We start from the raw sequence: 27,349 nt of genomic DNA on the forward strand, positions 1-27,349 counted from the left end.
AATAAGTCCCTATTTTTAGGCCTTTTGTGTCCCCCCACCCATTTTGTCAGGCTTTGTCCAGATTTCTTGCACTAAGAAGTTGAGAGGTATGACTGGAGAATTTAATGCAAGTAATGATGATGTAAGTAGAGTTTTATGATGGAAAAGTTCTGAATTGGGCAGTTTTGTCATAATTGGTTCATTAATTTTGTTTCATTGCCAACAGGAAAAATGTTCAAACAATACATTTAAAATGCGCTCTAAGGCTAACAGGTGTGCTGTATTCTACAAGGAATATAATTTAATAAAGTCAGGAAGGTGTATCAAAGAACACATGTATGTTTCTTGTTTTGTGTAAGGGGCCTATGATTTGAAAACAGCCTAAAGGTAATCTTTATCCACTACTGGCCACTGTGACTGTGGCCAGATGCATTTTCTTTGGATGTGGTGTGAGTTTCAATGCTGTTTCAGTAAATGAGAAGTTTTAATGCTAAGTCTGTTTTCATTGTGAGACAGTATTGCTTTGTTTAACAGATGTCTATTAGGGTTTGTGCATTATACTATAAAATGTAAAAATACAATCCAAATAATCATTGTAGAAGTAAAGCAGTATACACATTAGTATTTATGGTAAATGGGGCTATATAGCTAGGTAATGGGACATTGGAATGGCTGCAGGGGGACTCTGGTGCCATATTTTGGTTGTCTGTTCTTCAGTTTGCTTTTGAAAGTTGGTATCCCATAATCCCATTGGAGTGGGTGGGGTTATGTAATTATGTATGCAAATTTTATGTTAATCAGCGTGCAGATTTGTACCTATTTTTCATGGGCCTTGCCCAGATTTTTGATGTTTCCAGGTTGAGAGGTATGGCCTCCGCATATGTAGATTTATGTGTCTTGACCTTCTCTTATGTTGGAAAAAAGGTGTGTGCGCTGACAATCTGTTGCATGTCTTGTTTGTTGTTTTGTACAAGAACTAATTCTAATTTCATGGTATAGTTACAGCTCTCACATATTATATTTGTCTGTTTTAGGATCAAGTGGTTGTCGGTATATATGAGGCAATTGCTGCATTGCCTCAGGATGCCCATAGCAGTTAGTTGGCCTGGAGAAATGGTGGGCAGCAGTCTGTCTATTAGGGCAGGTGTATGTTGTAGTGACTGATGGAAAATGGGCTAGATTGATTTGCTTGTGAGACTAGCAAAGGTGGTTATTATGTGGAAGGCTAAGGGTGGAACACTGCATCCACTCATCAGAATGCACAGCTGATTTGCTTGTTGGTTAGCAATGCACAGCTGTGTGACACATGGAGGGGCTGTGAAGCTAAGGATGGTTTAGTAGCAGATATCAAGGGAAAATTTATGTTACTAATTGTTTGCATCTATACACCGCAATGCCAAACCATGGTGCACAGCTACAAGCAAATACAGTGCTAAAATAGAAGTGAGGTAAAACAGTTCTAATACAAATTAGCCAATGGTAGAGCCCAAAAAAATGAGCCATATTCCAACAATCCCCAACTCAGAGGGGTCCTGTGCAGAACACTTCTGCCACAAAGGGGCAGGAGGGCCTTCCTAATGTAGGATGGCTGGCTTTAGTGCTCAATTTCTTGCAAATCGCCTAAATTCAGCAGATCTAAAGCTAGTCTATGCTAAAGATATACAGAAGTACTAGCATGTGAAGTGCAGTTCAAAATAGTCAAAGAAGCTACAAACAGCAGAAAAATGAAACAGCAAAACAGTAGAATACAGTTCAACAAGTGCAAAGCAAGCTTAAAAATACTTATTTTTCATTGTTCTCTGAGTATGCATAGGATTTAGGTTAGATTCACTCCAGTTCTCTGGCCAGGTCACAAAACTTGGAGCAGCTCTGCCAAACTGAGCACAAAACTGTGCAAACGTGGTGCTTAAATAGATGTGAGGAAAAACAGTTGTAATACAAACTAGCCAATGGTAGAACCAAAAACTGAGTCTATTCCAACCCCCAACTCAGAGGGGTTCTGTGCTGCACACTTCTGCCACAAGGGTACAGGTGGGCCTTCCTAATGTATGATGACTGGTTTTAGTGCTCATTTTCTTCCCAACAGCCTAAATTCAGAAGATCTGAATCTAGTCTAGCCTAAGGATATACAGAAGTACTAGGATGCAAAGTACAGAACAAAACAGTCAAAGCAGCTACAACAGCAAAAAAAAAATGAAACAGCAAAACCATTAAATACAGTTCAACAAGTGAAAAGCAAGCTTAAAAAATACTTTTTTTCGTTGTTCTCAGAGGATGCTTAGGATTTAGATTGGATTCACTCCAGGTTTCTGGCTAGGTCTGATGCGTTTCTCATCATTCTATCCATCTCTGCTTCAGATAAGCTCCTAAAGGACCTACAGGATGAGCTTGTGGAAGGTGGTCTGGAGGGTTTCCTTGGTATCTTTTGTAAAAATGGCGAATGGAGACAAGGAGAATTCAGCTCTGGTGAAAATCACGGAGATTGGGTCCAAGAAGATTTGATGCTAGAAGTGGTATTATCTGAGGCTGCTGCTGGATTCAGTTTATTAAAGATTTTAGCTAGAGGTTTGGGTACCAGAGCCAAGTGAGGAATGATCAGGGGACCATTTCCTGGACTCTTATTCTTTAAGAGCCAAGTCGTGTTTCCCTCTAACAGGTTTTTTTGGAAACGGGGTTTTACCCCAGCTGACACTGAAGCAGAAGAGGAAGGTACCAAGCCTTTTAACACCAGCTGTCATTCAAAGCACAGGAATTGAATCCTGACCAGATAGAGCACTCAACTTCCAGATGGGCTGCACCCAAACAATAAAAACACTCTCTGTGGACATCAGAATTAGGGATCTTATGCCCACAGGAAGTACATTTCTTAAAGCTCATAGGCTTGTCGGCTATGTCAAAGGACAGGTGAAAAGAGTAGAAGAAAGTATTTTTTCTTCTAGACAGACACAGCAGTAGCAAAAAAAATTACCAACAATGGTAATTCAAAAATACACAATAGTCAGGTATAAAGAAAAGGATGAGTACCAATGATGTGACTTAGAAGAATACCATCACAAGGGTAGAAAGGGCTAACTAGAAAAATAATAAAAAAATAATTGGCTTAATTTCTGATGTCATTCTATGGGGATCCAGTATCTGTCAGTCTGAGATGACATGATCGACACACCTCAATGCTTTGCCAGAGATGGTCTTCATCTGTCACCCCTGGGATTTCAGCTACTAACTAAGGCTCTTGCCACCCCCATAGTGCCCTTTTTAGGCAGTGTCTCAAGAACAAAATTGCCGACATAAAAACTCCATCTAAAAACAACCTCAAGGTTATGCTGCTAAATGCTAGGAGTCTAAACATGAAACTGCACTCACTGGAAGCATTCCTCTCTTTGGAAGACACAGACATTTGTGTAGTTACACAGACCAAGTTCAAGGCTGGGGACAGCACTCCAGCCATACCGGTTTACACTTCCTTCCACACGTTCAGACCACAAACTGAAGGCGTGAAAACTAAAGGAGGCGTTGTATCAATTTAATTAAAGATAAATAACCTCAAGTTTGGTTAAACAGTATGATTCCTTGAAGATACTTCATTTGCAATTAAATGTTGGTAGGACACCTATTCAAGTCATTGCCAGCTACAGGATCCCCTCCATGAATCAGGGCACCCCCCTCTGCCTATTTGGATCTACTTCAGTCTATCAAGATACATCTGAACACCATGGTTTTGGGTGACTTTAACTACCCATACATTGACTGGGTAAATTATTCGTGCTCAAACTCACTTGCCCAAAGGTTCCTTGACTTCGTTAACTTCAATGCTCTGGACCAGCTGGTTGACACCCCCACAAGGAGTGGCAATATCCTGGATCTGGTGCTTACCAATATGGGGACACTGTAACACCCCTACTGGGAGGTCTTCCCTGGTGAGATCTAACCACAAATCAATCTCATTCAAAGTAACTGGCACAGCTGGCCCTCACTCAGCAGCAACTAAACTAAAATATTTCTCCAAAACAGATTATAACCTTTTACAGGGCGGTATAAACAGCTTCACTCCACCCCTCACTGGAATTGACAACTATGCCGACTTCTACACCACTGCTTTATACAAACACCTGTATAACTGCATTGATTTGGCTGTACCTGACAGGACCAAAACAAGCTCCTCAAGGAAAAGCAAACCTGCCTAGTGGACAACTGCCATTAACAGGCTTTACAATAAGAGGAAGAAATTGCTGTCTAAAAGTAAGAGTGAGAGAGCCCTAAACTGGAAGCATTCCCTCCTCAGTTTAAACAAGCAAATAAGAAAACTTCATCCCCTGTCCCCAATACACGTACCCAATGACATCCCTACCATCTGTCCCCTACCTTGTATTTCTAATGAACAGGTTATAAATGCCCTCTCTAAGGCCAAAAACACAGCATCTATGGGACCTGATAACATCTCAGGCTGCATCCTACATGGGTTCCAACAATAATTAGCAACACCATTAGGTACTCTTTTTAACCATAGTTTAAGCACTGACTTCATCCTAGCTGAATGGAAAATGGCCACCACTATTTCCATGCACAAAGGTGGTGCTTACACTGACCCCGGAAACTACAGACCTATCAGCCTGACTAGCTTCATCTGCAAGGCCATGGAGAGAGTTATCATAGACCTTATCAACAAAGATATATGTTATCTCCAAACACTTGACCCTACTCAGTTTGGATTTGTCAAAGGGAAATCATGCTATTAAACCTGGTGAACCTCTTCAAGACAGTCACCAACGCCCTGGAAAAGGGGAAATCTGTGCATACAGCCTACCTAGACTTAGCCAAGGTGTTTGACACTATCCCCCACTCAGCCATCATTGACAAACTTACCCAGCTAGGTATCAACCCTTATAGCATTAGATGCATCACTAACTGGCTCACTGATAGAACACATATAGTCAAAACAGGGGAATCTACCTCCAAAAGCAGACCTGTAACCAGTGGTGTACCACAGGGATCAGTCCTGGGACCTCTACTGTTTGGAATCTATTTCTCTGAAGTACAAGCAAAAACTAAGGGTCTGTGGCTGACAAAGTTTGCTGATGACAAAACAACTGGGAGCAGTCATAGAATCTCCAAATTATGTCAACATCTTACAGGAGGGTCTTACACAAACAAATGATTGGTGCCAAAGTCATGGCCTTAAACTCAATGCAAAAAAATGTATCATCATTCCTTTCGGTGAGAGAGATATTCCTTCTAACTACCACATCAATAGCAACACCCAAAGTATACATTCAGTGGTGAGAGACCTGGGTACACAGGTTGACAGCAATCTTACCTTTGTCTTCACAGTGGTAAGAAGGGCATGTTATACTACTCATCCATTAAGTAAGGGCACTGCCTCCAGAAAAAAAGAAGTTATAACCTCCCTGTACTCTTCCCTCAACAGGCCAATAATTGAGTACAATACCCCTTTTGGTATGGACCTTTCCAAGCACCTGCAGCAATTGAAGAAACCACAAATGTCCCTCACAAGGAAAATTCAAAGTTTTCAGCATCTGTCCTATATGGATCATCTAAAATCACTGTCATTTTCTTCTGTTTTATACAGACTACTCAGATGCGATCTCTGCCTTGCACATAAGGCAGTCTCTGACCCTGCTTTACTGGAAATGCTGCATATCCGAAAGTCAAATAATGCATGGGCTACTCACTTTAAAGACCTTAACCTGGTATGTGACATTAATAAAACATGCTGGAAGGACAGATTTATCTCCCAGAGGTTACCACACCTCTGGAACACTCTCCCACTTCATGTCAAACAGAGCACCTCATTGGCCCTCTTCAAACGTAATCTGGATGACTGGATGGGTAACCGTAAATCACCCCAGGGGTTCTACCTGTGTCTCTCTTAGACACGAGCTTTAGGTGCTGATTGTGGAAATAAGGGTAGAACTTGGCTAGGCTTATAAGGCCCCTAGAGCCACTAGCCTAATAACTTCCTATGATCCTATGATGATCCTATGAAAATTCCAGTGTTAGCAACCCTGCTAACTATAGTTACAGGGAAAGGGAGGAAGAGATAAAGTATATATAAGAAAAAGTCACAAATAATTAGTAGATAAAATCTTACTTGACACCCTAGCTAGAGAGCAGAAAAACATCTGCAACTGAACAATGTGGCAGCAAACAAGATCTGAGGTAGGCCAGAATGGTGGGGCATTATGGGTAAAGGGAGACACTCATCAAGAGCTGGACTTGTAAGTCTAGTAAAAGCAGCCAAGCCGGATCTGAAGTCACATCCAAGACTCACCAGTTGAGGGATGAATGAAAATGACATCAGATAATTGCTACCACTAACTAAAGCCTGTAATATAGGAGAAAGATCAGGTTTCTGATGACTAAGGACAGCAAATTTGATTTTTTTTTCACAACAATGAGAATAAGAAAGGGTGTGAAAATGATCTGCCTTTCAGCTTTACTACAGTTGTACTCATATTAGTTAATCAATATAAAAGGAGAGAATTTTAAAGTCTTAGAAAGGCTATAAGATATAGGAACTACCTCTAATTTTTTTGCATCCAGAATGTGGGATAAAGGAAAAAATGAGGGAAAGGTCCCAAACTGATGACATTTTTTAAAAAAACTTGTACTATTAAATAAGAACTCCTCAAAAAAGTCCAGTTTTAGGTGGCAGGGGCAACAATGTTAGCCAAAAGTTTGGAAATCTGAGAGGAATGCATATGACTGAAAAATAGTACAGAATCAAACAGGAAGCTTGCATCAAGTAAATCTAATTCAATTCCCTGAGTATGAAGCAGGGCATTAAATCATAAGAAAGTACAGTTGTGTAAGTAAACTAACCATAACAGCAGGTGTTTGAATAGTCACTACTGTTGCTGTAGCCTTAGCTACACTGGTCATATCTTGCTAAGGAACTAACAACCAGCCAGCTTCCAAAGCTTAAGGCACGTTCCATGTGTCCAAACCATTAGCTTGAGCTAAGCAGACTAGAAGACATGATTAGTGTGTCACGCCCTTCAAAGCTTTCATGCTAACAGAGAAAGAGGGAGACTAAAGCTCTGAAAAGGTCAGTGCTAGGAAAATAAAAATAAGGGTCCACACCATGGCAAAAAAAAATCAGAAATAATGATGATGAAGGGAGGCAGCATCTACTGTAGCAATGATCATTCAAACATCTACTATTATTGTAAGTTTACTTACACAACTACATTATGCTCATCATTATGAAAAGTGCTGTAGTAACCTTAGCTATATGGGTAGATTACCAAAGCTTAGACTAACTGGGAAGAGGATCCAGGAGCTTCTGGAGAATGTTCCTAGCAAAGCTCGTCCTGGACCTAGAGAACGAATACAGTTTACACTGCTTAGTAAAAGTATGCACAGAGGACCAAATAGCTGCTTCTAGAATATGTTTAAAATCCAAACCTTTCAAAAAAGCCACAGATGAAGCCACAGCCCTGATAGATTGAGCCCTGGCCCTGCCTGGAATTGTCTTGTTGTGTTAGGTATGAGAAAAGCAATAACATGAGGCAACCATTTAAACGAAGTCTGTTTGATACTGGTTGTCCTTTTTATTAACCTTCATAAGAAATTAAATAGAAGTTATGTTCTTACCATAACGTTCCATGTTAGTTGTCTTCTTCTCGCCTTCTTCTTGCTGGATGGGTTCGGAGCCGACCTCGGCTCCGACTCGGCCACTCTAAAAGCTCGAGAGTTGGTTCCACCGGCTCGAGGCTCCCCTTATATCCCACAATGCTAGGCGAGAGTTACCTCAGATCTCGTTTGTAAGCTAACCCCAGCTTATAACAGAAACAGTATAACTGTAAAAACAGAATCCACCTCTAAGAAAAGGACGAAAAAGGGTGACCTACATCCTGAAACAAGAAATATGCATAATAGCATATAACTAAGAAAGAGGTGGTAGAAAGAGAGGTCACGATCACAACTCCTCTAGGTCTGTGCAGGCCAGGGGGAAGGAGGGTGGGACGCAAGAAGAAGGCGAGAAGAAGACAACTAACATGGAACGTTATGGTAAGAACATAACTTCTATATGTTAAGTTGTCTATCTCGCCTTCATTCTTGCTGGATGGGACCGCGTCCCTAGCACCTTGTCCCGGGTGGCCTAACGGAACAGACTCCTGAGAACAGTGGAACCAAAATTAGCTCTATGCCTAGAAGCTAAATCCAACTTATAATGGGAAATAAAAGTGTGAGGAGTAGCCCAAGTAGCCGCTGCACAAATGGTGTCAATAGGCAGTCTGTCTTGGAAGGCTAGAGAAGTAGCCAAAGCTCTGGTGGAATGGGCTTTAGGTTTATTAGGCAGTTTTGGTGTCTAATCTCATAAACAAGGGTAATCAGAGATGTTAGCCATCTGGATAATGATACCTTTGAAACTGGAAGTCCCTTTCTGCTTTCCGCATAGGAGACAAACAGCTGATCAGATTTTCTGAATTGTTTCGTCCTGTCCAAGTAGTACCTTAATTGACGATGAACATCCAGGCAGTGTAATTTTTGTTCAGACCTATTTGAATACTCTGGGAAAAAGACAGGGAGGTCAATGCTTTGGTTTAGATTTGATGTTGAAACCACCTTAGGCAAAAAGGGCGGGTTAGTTCGTAAGGATACTCTGTCCTTATGGAACAAAAGATAAGGAGAACGACAACTGAGTGCTTGAAGTTCTGAAATTCTTCTAGCTGATGTGATAGCCACCAGAAACAGAGTTTTCCATGATAATAATTTCAAGGAACATGAAGCTGCAGGTTCGAAAGGGGAAAGAATCAAGGAAGCAAGAACTAAATTTAGGTCCCAAGGAGAAGGAGGATTTCTTATAGGAGGTCTGAGAAGAAAAACTCCTTTCAAAAAGGCTTTGCAAAGTTTGTGGGACATTAGGGCAGATTCAGAAATGCCCACATGAAAATTAGAAATAGCTGCCAATTGAACCTTAAGAGTAGATGGAGATGAACCTGCATGGAAGAGTTCAGCAAGAAAATCAAGGACTAGTTGGATGGAAGCGGTGAAAGGATCTATGTCCTTGCATTGTGCCCAATATGAGAAGCGTTTCCACTTACTCAAATAAATCTTTCGAGTGGAAGATTTATGGGAAGCTATCAATATATCTCTAACCGAGTGAGATAAATGAGGAAGCCTGGCTACGGTTGGAACTGGAGGAACCAAGCAGTGAGGTTCAGAGAGGGGAGGGAGCGATGAAACTGACCCGATTGGTGGATCAAAAGATCTGGAACTAGGTCCAGACTCCACGGTCGCTCCAAGAGAAAACGATGTAGAAAGGGGAACCACACTTGTCGAGGCCAGTAAGGAGCAATGAGGATCAATGAGGCCTTCTGAGCGATAGCTTTCTGTATTACTTGAGAGATCAGATGGAAAGGAGGAAATGCATACAGAAGTCCCGGGGCCAAACTTGGGCTAGAGGGGCGCTGCTGGGTTGGCCGGGTAAAGGGAATAGAGTGAAGTATGCTCTGCACGTGGTGTGTTGGGGAGTAGCAAAAGATCGCAGCAAGGCTGACCCCACTTGAGAAATATCTCTCACTACAGAGTCTTTCAGAGACCACTCGTGAGGCATGAGTATAGCTCTGCTCAACTTGTCCGCAATGTGATTGGACTTCCGGGATGTGCGTTGCTATCAGAAAACGCTGAGAAGAAATCGCCCATTGCCACAGTCTGAGTGCTTCTCGACACAGGGGTATGATCTGGTTCCGCCTTGTTTGTTGATGTACCACACTACAGACATGTTGTCTGTCTGGATTGCAATCGTTCCTAAGGGAAGAGAGTCTTGAAGGGCTTGCAACGCTAAAAGCACTGCTCTCATCTCCAGAACATTTATGTGCAAGTGGCATTCGTTTGGTTGCCATGTGCCCTGGACTGTCCTGCCCTGATAATGCCCCCACCCGATCAGGAGGCATCCGTTGTCAGAGTAGCAACCGGAGGAGGTGGAACAAATGGTCTTCCCGACAGGAGCTGGGGAAGACATCCACCACATGAGATGCTTTTGCACGCTTGCGTGATCATAATGGTGTGAGACATTGGAAGTTCCTGGTATGACCATTGAGAAAAAGCATCCACTGAAGGATCCGCATGTGGTATCTGGCCAATGGGAGGAGAGGTATGGCTGCCATGATTCCCAACACCTTTAGAACTAACCTGGCTTTGGCTCTGTTGTTGTTGAGAAGAAGTGACACCAATTTGTGAATGTCTGATATCCTTTGGTTTGTTAGCGTTGCAGACATGTTTATAGTATCTAAATTTGCGCCTATGTAGGTAATAGTACGACAAGGCGACAAAACAGACTTTTCGCAATTTATTGAAATACCCAGTTTTTGACAAACGCGAAAAGTATAATCTCTGGCCATCAAAAGGAGATGCTTGGTGGGAGCTGTGAGAAGCCAGTCGTCCAAATATGGAAACACCTGGAATCCTTGTCGTCTCAGGTGAGAAGCTACCACTGCCATGCATTTGGTAAACACCCGGGGGGCAATGGTGAGACCAAAGGGCAGGGCCCTGAACTGAAAATGACTGGTTCCTAGCCTGAAGCGGAGGAATCTTCTGGAGCGTCTGTTCATCTTTATGTGATAGTACGCATCCCGAAGGTCTATGGAGCACATCCAGTTTCCTTTGCCCAAAAGGGGAAGAATGGATTGCAGCGTGACCATCCGAAATCTTGTTTTCTTGACTGATTTGTTCAAGACACTGAGATCCAAAATCGGTCTCCAGTCCCCTGTTTTCTTTGGAACTAAAAAGAACCTTGAGTAGATTCCGGATCCTTGCTGGTCTGCTGGCACTGACTGAATTGCTCTTTTTGCAAGCAGTTTTGAAATTTCCAAAGCTGCTATATCCCTTTGAGCGGGTGGAACATCTGGAAGGGATTTTTTTGACTGATTTGGAAAACGAAGAAAGGGGATAGAATAGCCTTCGAAATGATGGACTGTACCCATTTGTCTTGAGTCAGGGAGAGCCAGGCTTCTGGGTACAGTGACAATCTTCCCCCGACTGCCTCCGAAGATAGGCAGTCGGGCAACACCTCAGGGATGCTGAAAGGGCTTGTCAGGAAAGGCTTCCCGATTGCCCTGGTTCTGCGGACCCCCCCTGCCCCTAGGGCGACGTCTACCATTGTTATTCCCACCTCTGCCTTTGGTAGGAAAACGACTCTGTCGCCAGGCGAAGTCCCTTGAGATTGTTTACGGAACCACATCTTCCCACCCTTCTGGCCTTTGGGGTAAGGCCTAGAAGGAGTCGAAAACGGACTCGACGGCAGAAAGGGTCTTGCCATCAGTCTCGCACCTAGTCAGGGTTTCTTTCACTTGAGGACCAAAGAGAGATGATCCATCAAAAGGGAGTTCGTGAAAGACGTCTTGAAAGGTTCCGCAAAGTTGCATAGCCGCATCCAGGCATGCCTACGTAAGGCTACCCCTGTCCCTGCGGCTCTGCTCGCTCCATCGGCCGCATAAGAGAGGAGGCGCATGGAGGAGTTGGATATGGAATTAAGGGTAGCCAGCTGCGTGTTCATTTTCTCTTGGAAACCCGCAGCTGTAGGGTCCTTAAACATTTCACTCGCTTCCTTGATCAAGTCCCTTTGAAGACGAGTGAAATGGCACAGGTAGTTCAGCGAACGCATGGTAAATGTCGCTGAGGAGAACATCCGCTTCCCGTACCTATCCATGGACCTAGATTCCTTGTTAGGTGGATGGACAGGCACTGAAGGATCAGCCAGTTCCTTCTTTGTGGCAGCAGCTACCACCATAGCATCCACAGAAACTCCTTTTGATAAAAATTGCTTGTCTGATGGAGCTGTGATGAACTTAGAGGGTCTCCTGGGAGTGGGGTCCACTGAATCAGGAGCCGTCCATGCCTTCTTAGCAACCACCTGCATGAGGGGGTCGCAGGGGCGGGACACCCAGGAGGTGGAAGGACGAGGGCCAAACGCCTCAAGATACACAGATTCGTCCTCCGAAGGGTTGAGGGCTGGCCAATTTCCCCTCTGTTTCAGGATCTCCAGAATGTCTGCAAATGAGACATCTTCAGAAGGGGAACGGGGGGAACCCTCAGAATCATCCAGATCTGTGTCCGACGTGATAGACTCAGGTGAGTCAATGTGCTTCCTCTTGCACTTCCTCTTCCGAGGAGGCTCTTCTGCCAAATCAGGAGAGGCCTCGGAAGAGGATGAAATCCCCAAAGGGGGCTCCTGAGGAGCTGGCTCTCTGCGGTCCGGGATGAGGGAGTGAGTCGACTTACCCTGAGGCAGCATAGAGGGAGGGGCTGACGGAGCCGACTGTGGAGTAGAGCCAGGCTCTAACACACTCCGCATGACCTCGAATGCACCCCTGTCAGGCAGAGCCAGAGGTCCCCGCTCCGAGGAGCTAAGGACCCCCCTCGGCACCGACAGTGATGGCTCCGAGGCCGATGTCGTAGCCGAACTCACCAGCGCCGACGCACCGAGAGGGAGAGGGGGGTCGGACAAGGGTCCGATGCCACTCACCCCCTCGGAGCCGACGAGGGAAGTCCGGCGCCGAGATTCCTCCAAGGAAGAAAACGGAGCCGACGGCGCCGAAGACAATTGTCTCGGCTCCGGCGACCACAGTCTCGGTTCCGACGACCCGCCCGAACTCAAAAGAGTCGAAGGAGGAAAGAGTTGATGGACCGGGGCCGGCACCGACTGATGAGTCGGGCTCTGAAGCATCTGGGCTAGTGCCTCGGACTTAAGTAGTCGACTCACCACCCTCTGAAGGTCATGATCGGAGAGCCTCGATGACCTAGAGGAATGAGACCTTTGGCCCGTTCAGACAGCAGGGGAGATCCTGGAGCCGAATGAACGGAGCCAAGAGAAGGTGACCTAGACCTCTTTCTGGTTGTCGGCTCCGAAGATCTTGTCGGAGCCGACACGGGTACCTCGATAACCTCAGCTCCGGCCGGAGCCGAGGAAGCCACAGAAACTGTGGACTGAGTCTTATCGGCTCCAGCCGGAGCCGATAAAGGCAAAGGTTGAACAACCTGAGGTCTCGGCTCAGAAGCCGGAGCCGAAGACCTCGATGCCTTAGAGGGCTTCCTGTTGAGACAGACAGGGAATCCTCTGGCTTCAACAAGCCTCTCAGAATTAGCTTGTTTTTTCTTTCCTGCAGGACCCTGGGGCTGAAGCCATGGCAAACAGCACAGGAGTCCTGCAGGTGCAAAGGCCCCAGACAATAGACACAAGAAGTGTGAGCGTCTGTCAGAGACATTTTCTGACAGCACGCATCACACTTCTTGAATCGAGACCTTTGCTTCTTTAGACATAGCCTAACTGACAGGTGTACACAAACACACACTCAAACACCCAGTTATACCCTGTCAGAAAATATAATAATTTTGTAATAATACTAGAATTTAAGTACAAAATTATAGTAAACTACACAAACACTCCCTTAGGGAAGAGAAGGCCTAAGGCCCAAGGAAGAACCAAAGGTTCTTTTAGAAAGAAACGGGAAAAATACAGGGTCGGGGATAAAGTTCTATAATCTACACTAATCTAAGAAGAATTTAACTTAAAAAGGGGTAAAAAGAGTAACTTTTTAGAAGAAAAAGCTAACACTCACCAGGAACCGGTAGAAGCAACCAACCTCGAAGCTGTAGCGGCAAACGAGATCTGAGGTAACTCTCGCCTAGCATTGTGGGATATAAGGGGAGCCTCGAGCCGGTGGAACCAACTCTCGAGCTTTTAGAGTGGCCGAGTCGGAGCCGAGGTCGGCTCCGAACCCATCCAGCAAGAATGAAGGCGAGATAGACAACTTAACATCTACTGATTACAGAGTTCCTGAAAGATTTTGTTCTTTCAAGCTAGTACCTGGGTTGTCTGTGGACATCCAAGATATGGAGTATCCTTTCCCCCTCACTTTTAGGTTCTGTAAAGAAGACAATGAGATGGATTGCTTGGCTCAAAGTAAACTTGGATACCACTTTCACTATAAATATAGTGGAATTTGGGTATTTTGTAGGAGATGTTGGTCACAAGCTGGAATGGAGTCATGTGATGCTATGCATTACACTTGTAGAGAATCTAAAAATGTTCTATGACTGAATACTGTAGGGTGAAAACTGTCTGGAAGTCACAAAGAGTGAGCTGTTGAATTTGACCTACTTTTTTATGAATATATGGAATATTTAGGAGTGGTTTTGACTAATGATGCAAGTATCTGCATAACCACTGGGAACAGTGGCCCAGTTAAACAGCAAATATATGAGATTCAAGACAAGGCTGCTGACAGAGTGAAACAGATTTATTAGATAGCAGGAAGGCAATTAATGGAAATTTATAGCTATATGGGATTTTTAGAAAGTGAACAAAACAGATTTGTTTGAATATGTGAAAAAACAAGATGGTACAGTGTACTGGAAGACACTTTGAGTACAGCACAGATTTAATGAATACTATTACCTGATTCAGAAATTATGCATGGGAAATCAAGGCCAATACAGACAGAAGTTGTGACAACCACATAGAAAAGGAACTGTTGTGGGTTAAGAAACATTAAGATACTTCAGTTTTCAAGTCTAGACATTAGAATTCTGAAGTAAACTTCAGGTAACATATTATTTATAATGTTAAATCACAGATCTGGCCTGTGGCCCTGCATTCAGTCATGTGACTAGGGCACAGCACAGGTACCCACATAGGAGGAGAAAAATATTGTGCCTTGTAGCCTGCTCTCTTTACACTCTGGGAATGTTCAGGTGCCTGGGCTACACCAAATATCCTGGAAGGATTATGTGGAGGAAAGAGCTGTACTGTGTTACTTCTGCTGTGGCAGGGGAGGAGTAAAGAGGAAAGTGTCGTCCTTCTTCTGACAGTGATGGGAGGTGCAAGAGCTTTACCAATGGCATGGCTAGACTTAGAAAGGCTGAAGTAAATGTTAAAAGGACTCCTAGAAAAGTGGGCATGTGAAAGATGAAGAGGCCAGGAATTCTGACGTGAAAGGCACCATGGACACCGAAACCTATCCTTATATCTCTGCAAAAATTAAAACAAAACTTCATTTACCAGTCAAAATAGATGTATATTCCATTAGTACCTTTGTTTGTACATAAGTCATCAAAATATCAAAAAAAAAACCATTAACAATATCATGTGGATGGTGCTTATCTTTTTAAAATATACCATCATTTCATCTACATAGATGAGCAAACAAATCAGAAATATGCCTCTTCTGAACTGTGACTAGCATATTTTCCAGAAATCCCAAGATTTTGTTCCATAACACAGCATACTCATGATCTGCAACCTTTTTAACTATGGTACAACAAAATTTCGCAAAACACATTTCTATCTACAAATATTTGATACAGAATACTATTAAGAAATGCAATCTTAGTCCTGACAGTGAAGATGTACAACTCTGTCTGACAATTTTTTTAATGAAAACAGAATGTCGCTTTTCTCAATGGTGTCTATCTTTGCTATGTCATACTCCTCAACATGCTGTATGTTTACTGGCTGTACTTCATCTACAACATCTCAAAAAGAATGCAATTCACTTCACATAAGAAATATATATTTGTTCTTGTAATGTTCTAGTGCCTTATATAAATTATAACTTGGATGCTTCACCTCTTGGTAAGTACTTTCATTATACAAACAATGACAGACAGTAAGTCCAAAACAAGCAGTGAGCAATTTGAAAGAAATGCAGTTACCCACCTTCCCCAGGTTTTCTGGATCACAAAGTGCCAGCATCTTTCCCAAAGAGCTGAACACCCTGGAGTTAACACTTTATGAGTAAAATCTCATAATAGACACACAAATATGTATGTCACACGATGTGCTTCCTACATTTAAAGAAGTATGTGAGATAACATTTAAAATGCATGTGAACAGCAAACAAGAAGTTATGTACTCACCATAACGTTCAATGTATGTAGTCCATCTCTTCTCACATTCTTACCCGTGGGTTCAGAGCCGAATATCGGCTCTGACTCGGCCGATTTTACTAGCTCAAAGTCTCTCATTGGCTGGGCTAAGAGGGTATCCCATGGTGCACTGCTCCATATCCCCAGATCTAGTTTGATACGAAACAACATTTGTACTCCATACACACACCACATCTATATAACAATAACTTAATCAAAGGGACTCAGTAGGTGACAACCTAACTTCCAAATCCTCCAGGCAGGGGGAAGGTGGGAGGGTAAGTAAAAATGTGAGGCGAGATGGATTACATACATCGAACGTTATGGTGAGTACATAAATTCTTGATGTTATGTAGTCCTATCTCGCCTACATTCTTACCTGTGGGACAGCGTCCCTAGCACCTACATCCTGGGTGGCTCATAGGAAAATACTCCTGAGAACTGTGGAGCCAAAGGAAGATCTGCCCCTGGAGACCACGTCCAATTTGTAATGAGAAACAAAGGTGTGAGGAGAAGCCCAAGTAGCTGCAGCACATATATCTTCCATTGACAATGTAGCTTAATAGGCTGTGGATGTAGAAACAGCCCGAGTAGAATGTGCCTTGACTGGAAATGGCAAATTTTTACCTCCTGCCTGATAGATGAAAGAGATACAACTGGCTATCCATCTAGACAGCGTAACCTTGGATACCGGAGAACCCAATCGGTTTTCCAAAAAGGAGACAAAGAGTTGGTCAGATTTCCGGATATCTTTTGTCCGGTGTAGATAGAAGCGTAACTGTCTATGTACATCCAATTGGTGAAATCTAAATTCTACCTTGTTAGAAAAGTGGGGGAAGAACACCGGCAGCTGAATGGACTGATTCATGTTAGACACGGAAGACACTTCAGGAAGGAATGAGGGGTTTGGTCTGAGAGAGACCCTATCCTTATGGATGATTAAATATGGGGGGTTGATGGAAAGGGCTTGAATTTCCGAGACCCGCCTTACTGAAGTGACTGCTGTCAAGAATGCTGTTTTCCATGTCAAGAATTTTAATTCACAGGTCGCTGCAGGCTCAAATGGTGGTAGAGTAAGGGTTTGAAGAACAAAATTGAGATCCCAGGGCATGACAGGTTCAGACACTGGGGGACGAAGCAACAGGGTACCTTTAAGGAATGCTTTGCATAGTCTGTGTGCCATGAGGCTAGGTTTATTCACTACGTGGAAATTAGATATCGCCGCCAGCTGGACTTTGATGGTGGCTGATGCGGACCCCTGATAGAACAGCATAGACAAGAACTCCAGAACTGAATCTATTGGAGCTGTGTAAGGATCAATGTCTCTGGTATGAGCCCAGATAAAAAACCTTTTCCATTTGCTAGAATAAATCTTTCTAGTGGATGGCTTATGAGAGGACGATAATATATGGACCACTTCTGGTGAAAAATTATGACGTCTGACTAGCGATGGAAGTGGAGTAGCCAGGCTGTCAACCGGAGTGTCCTCAGAGAGGGCTGGAACTGTCCCGACATGTGTGTCAGTAAATCTGGTAGAAGGTCCAGAATCCAAGGAGTGTCCACAATGTATGGTTGAAGAAAGGGGAACCATACTTGACGAGGCCAGTGTGGGGCAATCAAAATCATTCTGCTTCCCAAGGATTGCGCTTTCTGAATCACCCTTGAGAGAAGGGGAAACGGAGGGAAAGCATAAAGCAGTCCGGAGGGCCAATCATGAATCAGAGCGTCCCTGGGTGATTCCCCCTGTGGGGGGATCAGCGTGACGTAGTTGCTGCATTTCGCATTGAGAGGGCTGGCAAAAAGGTCACAGCAAGGCTGACCCCATCTGCTGAAGATTCGCTCTGCAACCAGGCAATTCAGGGACCATTCGTAAGGCATAAGTATCGCTCTGCTTAGCCTGTCTGCTATTATGCTGGACTTCCCCGGAATGTGCGTTGCCACCAGAAACCGTTGGGAAGCTATTGCCCAATGCCACACTTGCACAGCCTCTCTGCATAGAGGGTAAGACCGGGTTCCCCCTTGCTTGTTGAGATACCACACTACTGACGTGTTGTCTGAGTGTATCGTAATAGTCCCTAGACGAAGAACTTCCTGAAGTGCCTGCAAAGCAAGAAGCGAAGCACTGCTCTCATCTCCAGGACGTTTATGTGCAAATGTATCTCGTGTTCCTGCCATGTGCCTTGGACTGTCCTGCCGAGATAATGCCCCCCCCACCCCATCTGTGGTCACCGTGGCAACAGGGACGGAAGGAACGAAGGGCTCCCCCCCCCCGTTCAAATTGTTGGTGCACAGCCACCAATGTAGGTCCTGCTTGCACCTGTCTGTGAGTAAGATGGGATGAGATAGTGGGAGACTTTGGAGAGACCATTGGACAAAGAGGAGCCATTGAAGAAGTCTCATGTGTAATCTCGCCAGAGGGACCAACATGATAGTTGCCGCCATGGTCCCTAGAAGTTGTAGAACCAGTCTTGCCTTCGCTTGTCTCAGGGCATCAGCATGTGTATTTGTTGTTGTAATATTGTGATCCTTTCTTGTGGTAAGAATGCTCGCATTCAAATGGTGTCTAACTCTGCTCCTATAAAGGTGACACGCTGTGAGGGCAATAAGGCAGATTTTTCCCAGTTTATTGTTATGCCCAACTGGTGACATAGACTGATGGTAGCGTCCCTGGTCTGAACTAGATGATGCCTGGTGGGGGAAGTAAGGAGCCAGTCGTCCAGGTGAGCCGTCACCACTGCCACACATTTGGCGAACACCCTGGGGGCCGTGGTGAGACCAGTGGGCTGGGCTCGAAACTGGAAGTGACTGGCTCCCAGCCAAAAGCGTAGGTGACTCCTGGATGCTCTGTCCATTTTGACATGGTAGTAAGCATCCTTGAGATCGATGAAGCACATCCATACCTCCTCTCCCAACAATGGGAGAATTGATTGTAGTGTGACCATACAGAACTTGGACTTGTGTACATAATTGTTGAGTTGACTGAGATCTAGTATGGGTCTCAGGTCCCCTGTTCTTTTCTGCACCAAAAAGAATCTTGAGTAAGTCCCTAATCCGATTTGGTCTGAGGGGACTCGTTGGATGGCTCCTTTTTTTAGCAGCTGAGAGACCTCTGAGGCTGCTTGATCCCTTTGACTGGGTGGAACGTCTGGGAGTTTTCTGATTGGCGGGGGTAATGAAGAGAATGGAATGATGTAACCTCCGGAAATTATCCTTAATACCAATCGGTCCTGGGTAATGCTTTCCCAGGCTTCCGGATATAAGGAAATTCGACCCCCGACTGGCTCTGGATAAGCGCAGTCGGGCACACCCTCATAAATGAGAGTATGGAGAGCCACGGAAGGTGTCGCGGTCTCCAGAATTGTGGGGGCCCCCTCTGCCTCTGGGGTGACGTCTCCCTGAGTAACCCCCCCTCCCCTGCCTCTGGAGGGGGGTTCACCTTGTGCGGCAGGAAGAAACATCTGCGATTTCTTGAACCACACCCCCCCCCCCCGCTGGGCCTTGGGATAAGGCCTAGAAGGAAGGGAAAAATGGACCCCTATGGCAGACAGGGTCTTTCCCTCTTGCTTGCACCTGGTGAGGGTGTCTTTCACTTTGGTCCCAAACAAGGAGGAACCATCAAATGGGGCGTCAGTGAAGGAAGACTTGAAGGCCTCCGCAAAGTGACACAGGTGCAGCCAGGCTTGCCTTCTAAGGGCAACCCCTGAGCTTGCTGCCCTACTCACTCCATCGGCTGCATACGAAATGAGCCGCATGGACGAGTTTGCGATGAAGTTGAGGGTAGAAACCTGTGCTTTCACCGTCTGGGCCACCGCCTCAGGTATGTTACCCGCAAGAGTATCTCCCAACTCTTTGAGGAGATTTCTCTGGAGCCGAGTGAAGTGAGATAAATAATTCAGCGACCGTAGAGTGAAGGTTGCTGAAGATAGGGTATGCTTCCGGTACCGGTCCATGGTCCTAGATTCCTTGTTAGGAGGATGGACCGATGAAGAAGACTCTGCAACTTCCTTCTGGGTGGCTGCCACCACCACCATGGCATCTACAGGGACTCCTTTTGACAGAAACTCTTTGGCCTGGGGTGCGGACAGGAATTTGTTGGGACGCCTGGGCATGGGCTCCACAGAATCAGGGTTTTCCCACACTCTTCGACAAATGAGGTCAAGAAGTTCGTTGAAGGGTGGAGACACCCAGGAGGTGGAGGATTGAGCGCCAAAAGCCTTAAGGAATACTGACTCCTCCTCAGAAGGAGCTTTGGAAGGCCAGTCTCCTCTTTGTTTCAGTATCTCCAGGATATTGGAGAAGGAAACATCATCAGAGGAAGACTTGGGGGACCCTTCCGATTCCTCGAGGTCAGTATCGGATGTGAGAGACTCATCCTGGGAGTCTATGTGCTTCCTCTTGCACAATTTATTTCTAGGAGTCTCCTCAGGCAAGGACTCTGGGAGATCCTCAGAAAGTTGGGGACCGCTCGTGGGGGTATCCTTAGGGCCTGGCACTCTACTGTCCATGGATAGGTAAGTGTCAGAAGCTCTCGCCGGGGTGGTGGGGGACGGGATGACCGACCCGGGTGATGTAGCTGACGATCTGGCTAGCACGCTCCGCATGGCCTCGAAGGCAGGTCCCCCCGAGTCCGAGGACCGACCGGCCTCCGAGGCCACGACCGGGACTGGGGTCTCACGAGCTGATGCACCGAGCGGGAGACTAGGAACCGACAGATGTCCCGAAGTATCCCCCTCAGGCCCGACCGAAGAGATCCGAGTCCCAAAACCTGTGGACGGAACCGATATGGTCGGAGCTGAGGTTGGCACCAATAGACCCAAAGGGGGTATCGGAGCTGGCGCAGGAACATCACTCAGAGTGGAGCATACCGGTTCCGACGACAAGGATGTGCTCGGAGGAGGAATCATCGAAACGGTCATAGGAACTGGCTCCGGAGCCGAGTGGGTCGGAGCCGAGAACAATTTGGCCAACACCGGAGACTGTAGGAGCTTCTGCACCACCCTATCAACATCCAAATCAGAAAGCCTGGAGGATTTAGAGGACAGCAATGGCGATTGGGATCTCTTGTCAGGTGAGCCATGCCTTACACTGGGCGACCGGCTCAGAATGGGTTCAAGAATAATATCATCCGACGCCGATTCAGTTAATACTGATACCTCCTGCAGCCCCGAGGACAGTGGAGTCGAGGAGGTAGAGTCCAAAACAGTGATCTTCTCCGGAGGCGCCGAAGTGGCAGATGGAGCCGGAGACCTTTTCTTAGCCTTGGAAGCTTTAGATTTTGATTGAGGACTAGGAGCCGAGTCTATAGCTTCCTCAAATTATGGTTTTAGAAGTCCCTTTAAAATCAATTTATTTTTCCTCTCCTGGAGCACCCTAGGACTGAACGCGTGGCAAAAGTTACACGACTCCTGTAAATGGATGGCTCCAAGACAGCAGACACACACAGAGTGTCCATCCGTGATGGACATCTTATATCCACATTTGGAACATTTTTTAAAGGCTTATGCTCCTTCTGATCCTTAGACATTTTATGACTAACGCTAGCGAAACCACTAGTACACAACTGACAAAAAAGGGCGGGAAAACACACAATTTAGGAACACCAGAAAAAGCAGTACTAACACACTCTAAGAGCCTCTAACTGAAACGGTCCTTCTAGGGAACACACAGATAAACAAAATCACACAAAGTTTATCCAACAACAGAGGGGAGGACTAGGTCCTCTAACTAAAACGGGCCTAGCCCGCTGGAACAGTCAGGGATACCAAAAACACAACAATCCCACTCAAACACAGTGACAGCAATAAGAAATAGCTATTAAAATAGCTTTTGGGTATGAATTATCAAATTTCTCTAAGAGAAATAGCAAAAAAGAAGGTACTTAGCCATAGCCAAGCGAGAGCACATCCGAGCTACACAAGCGGCAAACAAGATCTGGGGATATGGAGCAGTGCACCATGGGATACCCTCTTAGCCCAGCCAATGAGAGACTTTGAGCTAGTAAAATCGGCCGAGTCGGAGACGATATTCAGCTCCGAACCCACGGGTAAGAATGTAGGCGAGATAGGACTACATAACATCTACTGTTATCGTCCAATACAAAATATAAAACTTAGGCGTAAGGATGTTAATAAAGAAAAATGCATAGAAGAAATAGATGAGGAAATCGAAACGTTTCAAGAAGTATTGCTGCTGAAATTTAATAATAATAAAACTGAAACTTTAGGAATAAATCAATTATTAGAGTAAGCTTAAAGATAGATATACAGTAAATATAATTGGGAAGGAAAAGGAATAAAATATTTAGGAATAAAAATATATCAAGATGTGAGCAAGATTATTAATAATAATTTTGAAAAAGAAATTGAAGAAATGTTACTCATTAGCAAATGGAATGAAAAGTTATTTACTTTTGAGGATAGGTTTGTGCTTACTAAAATTATTATGTTACCCAATATTATATATATGTTGCATTCAATAGCTTTAATACCTGGCAAAAAAAACTTTTAAAGAACATGGAAAAATGTTAACTTCATTATTATGGTATGCTAAAAGGCCGAGAATTGCTTACAGAAATCATATAAGATTATGGGAGTATAGTGGTTGCCAGATGTAAAATATTGTACTATTGCTGCAAGTTTTAACTCGGTTATACTCTGGACAGACTCTACTTACAATAATAAATGGAAAACCATTCAGGAGCAGATTATACTAATTCTTTTAAGTTTATTAAATATCAGTATAGAATATCTGTTGAAGTCACCACGAAAGGAGTCAACGTCTTGATTGTTGTAAAATCCAACTTTTATTCGTAAAGACAGAAACAGGAGATGAGCGCTTTCACGTCCCACTGCACGCTTCATCAGATCTAATTTAGAACAATTTTGGCTCTCTCTTTTATAGTTAGAATCAAATCCAAATTGATTCAATTAAATCAATTAAAACAATCGTACAATTATGTCAATTAAATCAATGAAAACCATTAAAAAGATACTGATATTTAAAGTGCTAATGTGCTTTTCGAAACAAGTTTCTCTATAGCATGCCAACAAACAATGTTAACATATTAAATTCCATATTTAATAGTTTCTTTCAGAACACAATGAAACTGCTCTGACACAACGTCTACTCGCACATCAATAATTCAAATAAAATATATAACTATATAACTGAATATATAACAATATATAACGTAACAGGGTGAATTAAATCAATTATTCATATAACATCATTAACTGCATCTAATAAATAAAATAAAATAGAGATGTATATGGCAACAATACATCTGCAATTTAGATTTTTTGAAATAAATAAATAAATTAATTAAATCTTGTAAATATCCTTATTTATAGTGGCAATGAAATTCATATGTAATCCCCATTCAATGAAATATAGCATAAATTCATTTCAATACATGCCATATAATAAAAGCTCTTATATAAGCATATGTTATGTGTTATTATGCTTCTATATATACATAATGTTTTCCAATCTAATTCCAATATAAATAAATGAATCAATCAAAAAATAAATAAATAAATAAATAAGTAAATGAATAAAAACTAAATATAATAACTATATAAATAATTGAAATTAATTTATGCTATATTTCATTGAATGGGGATTACATATGAATTTCATTGCCACTATAAATAAGGATATTTACAAGATTTAATTAATTAATTTATTTATTTCAAAAAATCTAAATTGCAGATGTATTGTTGCCATATACATCTCTATTTTATTTTATTTATTAGATGCAGTTAATGATGTTATATGAATAATTGATTTAATTCACCCTGTTACGTTATATATTGTTATATATTCAGTTATATAGTTGTATATTTTATTTGAATTAGGGATGTGTGAGTAGACGTGTCAGAGCAGTTTCATTGTGTTCTGAAAGAAACTATTAAATATGGAATTTAATATGTTAACATTGTTTGTTGGCATGCTATAGAGAAACTTGTTTCGAAAAGCACATTAGCACTTTAAATATCAGTATCTTTTTAATGGTTTTCATTGATTTAATTGACATAATTGTACGATTGTTTTAACTGATTTAATTGAATCAATTTGGATTTTATTCTAACTATAAAAGAGAGAGCCAAAATTGTTCTAAATTAGATCTGATGAAGCGTGCAGTGGGACGTGAAAGCGCTCATCTCCTGTTTCTGTCTTTACGAATAAAAGTTGGATTTTACAACAATCAAGACGTTGACTCCTTTTGTGGTGACTTCAACAGTTATTTTATACTGATTTTCTTGTTGCCTTGCTGTTGAAAGCTTTGGGAGGTTTGCAATATTTTTATTCTTCAAGTTTATTAAATATGTTAAATTAGAAATATGTAATAATCCTTTCATCTGGTTAACAACATTTACATGAGAAGAAAGTTCATTTAACTCTTTAGGCTATGCATATGTAAAATCAATTCTTAAAACAGTTAAGAAATATGTTTTTAAAACTCCATTAATCTCAAAATGGAAATGTTTGTGCTTTCCTATTTCACACACCTCTAGCTTTAAGGAAACGCAAACAATGTTAAAATGAATTTAGTAAAAAGGATTGGTTTAGCAATATGGTCTGATTGCTCTGAAAAAGGAAAAGCTAAGACCCAGAATATTTAATGAAAGAATATAAGTTGGATGAATCTGCTAACCAGTTAATATTATCTATTCATCAGTAAGAAATTAAATGAATTTGTGGATAATATGAATGAAGAGGAACAGAACACTATCTTCTATTAGATGAATATATGAATGCTATTATCAAAGGTAGATTGACTTGCAAAGGAAACTTGTCTAGTTTAAAAAAGATAATTACAAATAATAATAAAAATAATCTTGATACAAAATTCTGGAACTTTTTAGATAGTTGTGGATTCGGTGACTCAACAGATGGTAAGAGTAAAACTTTGTTACTTAAATCAGTTAGTCAAACTTCTTCAAATTTATACTGGAAAGTTTTTATGTGGAAATATATGTATAAAATGCTTGTTACTCCTTATAAAATCTCTAAATTTAGTAAAATGACTTCTTCAGTTTGTTGGAGATGTAGTAAAGATGTGAAATCTGACTGGATGCACATGTTTATGGATTGTGAAAAATTAAATGTATGTTAGGAAGAAATAAGTATATTTTTAAGGGGTTATAGTCTGATCATTGTTCTTCGACTAAATTAGTAATACTTATAAATGTTCCATGTCCTGTATCTGTAAAAGCCAAAGAGCTAAAAATGTTTTGGGCTCTCTTGGCAGTTGCTAGTTATTACAAAAACCTGGAAATTGAACTCAGTTCCTGTGCTCAAAGAAATTTTAAATTTAACAGTAACACTAAGTAAAACTGAAAAAGAAGTGATCGGAATAAGATCTGTAAATCATTCTCAGACTTTCTGTAGTTGGGATAACCTTGAAATGTTAATGAAATTCAATTACTCCTACTGCGTTAACTGTATAAGATTATCTTGATAATTCAGTGTATTCCTATCACTGTATAACAATATGTGACGTTGAATTTCTTCATTTATGTGTATATATATTGTAAATATGTTAAATTACTAAAATTTTTTCTCAAAAAAGAAAAATGCAGTTCTTGTTGCAGCTTGAAAATAACTCAGTACAATTAATTTCAAGAGTATGCAAAAACTGCATGCTTACTTCTGAAAACGAACATGATACATTCTACAATATAATGATACAATGGAAAGACAAACATACATACATACAAATGTTTCAAGCATGGCCATTAATGCCCTTCTACCTTGCCAATATACCAAAACACTTGTTCCCATAATAAATGTCCAGGCATAGTGAACTACACAGCAAACAGTGTCATGAATTTCAGAACATGTTACACTCTATTCACAAACATAAATTATGATGAAGTTTGTGTTTTGAATTCTGTAATGTAAAATACTACTTTTCTTTTAAACACACAAACATATAATGCTATAGATCTCTCCAGCATACCTCTCAACTGCTATAATTTAGCCATAATGCTATGCTTTTGGCCCACAGATTTAGTCTTGATCCTCCTAGAGAGATGATTCTCAAAAACAATAGACCTGTTTATGAGAACATATGCTATTAAATACATAAATTAAGCATATAACAAGGCTCACAATAACCAATTATATAATGTTTAGTATATAAATACTTTCTTTTTTGAAAAATAAGGAAATGCTCCTCTTTTTGACCACTTGTTATGATTTTTAAAGGTTAGTGAAATGTTATTAATGCTTGGAGGTTGAGAGGTATGCTCCCAAATTCCCAACAATTCTACTTCAGTGATAAAACTGTAGCTCTTACCCAAAATTCTTTCATTTTTGGAATTCTGCTGTGCTGCAGAACTTGCAGAAAGGTCTTCTGGTACTGGCATTGGTTCCTCTACATCTTCAGAGAGTTCATTTACAGGAGGGGTTTCTTTGCCTGTTTAAAATAAAGTTATATCAGTGACAAAGCAAAAAAAAAAACACACAGTTTGTACTTCAAAAGGTAAAACAGCCTTGTCAATGAAATGCCATGCAAATAATTCTGCCTAAACAACAGATAAGCAAGTGTTACCTGCCATCCTTCTCAGCTGTCAAGATTTTGGTTCAGGAATACCTATATTTATGGGGACATTATAAAATTAAATATTTAGGAGTATGGACTAAAAATGATACTAGTGTGGCAGCTAAGGATATGTGGGAAGAGACTAAACAAAAGATAATACAAAAACTGAGAAAATGGAAGCTTTGTTATATGGATATGGATAATAAGATATAAGCAGTTAAAAGGTTTTTAGTTCCTTTAGTCTTATACACAGGTCATGTGTATTTTTATCAACCAGAGGAGAGGTTGTGGGTAGCAATTAATAAAGAGCTAAGGACTTTGTGGACTTTGTCTGGGAGGGGAAGATTGCAAGAGTCAAGTCGGAAAAGCTGATTCTTCCAGTAGAACAGGGCGGATTGGGATCAGCAAATTTGAAGGGGTATTTCAGAGCTACACAGTTAAGAATCCTATATATAGCACAAGCAGAAAACTATAATTCAAAGTAGAAAGGGATGATGATGAAACACGGGGAAGCTCAAGAAACAAGGAGAGACTGTGATTTTGGATGCAGGCCTTTAACCAGAATAACAATAATCATGCAGAATATTATATTCTTAACGTAGCAGAAAGTATTCTATGAACTAAACCAACACGGGAATGCAGAAAGGAGATTCTGCCGCTAGGAATTACTCCAATTAGGTATACAGACAATTGGCAAGAGGGGGATGGAATTTACTGGAGAAAACTGGCAAAGGAACCAAGGTATTGGAGCAAATAACTAGAGAGGGAAAGATGATAGAATGGGAAGACGCCAAGAATTTATTTTGGACTGCAGGTTAGAAATTGCCTTCCCTATCAGGGATTGATATCAGAGTATAGCAAACAGAAAGAAATACGGGTGTCCTAAATGAAAGACCATCACCGGTACAGTTTTTAATAAAATCTAGAACA

At 42.2% G+C, this 27,349-nt stretch overlaps 1 protein-coding gene across 4 annotated transcripts in view; it reads right to left on the reverse strand.

Moving 5' to 3' along the window:
- The window catches only part of IKZF1 (IKAROS family zinc finger 1), a 1,028,383-nt gene that overhangs the window by 763,582 nt on the left and 237,452 nt on the right, over nucleotides 1–27,349 (reverse strand). For all 4 annotated transcript variants that reach the window (XM_044064821.1, XM_044064820.1, XM_044064823.1 and 1 more), the window contains exon 3: nucleotides 26,174–26,293. In XM_044064821.1, the coding sequence (XP_043920756.1) occupies nucleotides 26,174–26,293 (120 nt within the window). The remainder of the gene's footprint in view (nucleotides 1–26,173; nucleotides 26,294–27,349) is intronic.

The sequence above is a fragment of the Protopterus annectens genome, chromosome 3.part0, assembly GCF_019279795.1.
Source record: "Protopterus annectens isolate FY-2018-M chromosome 3.part0, PAN1.0, whole genome shotgun sequence".
Lineage (NCBI taxonomy): Eukaryota > Metazoa > Chordata > Ceratodontiformes > Protopteridae > Protopterus > Protopterus annectens.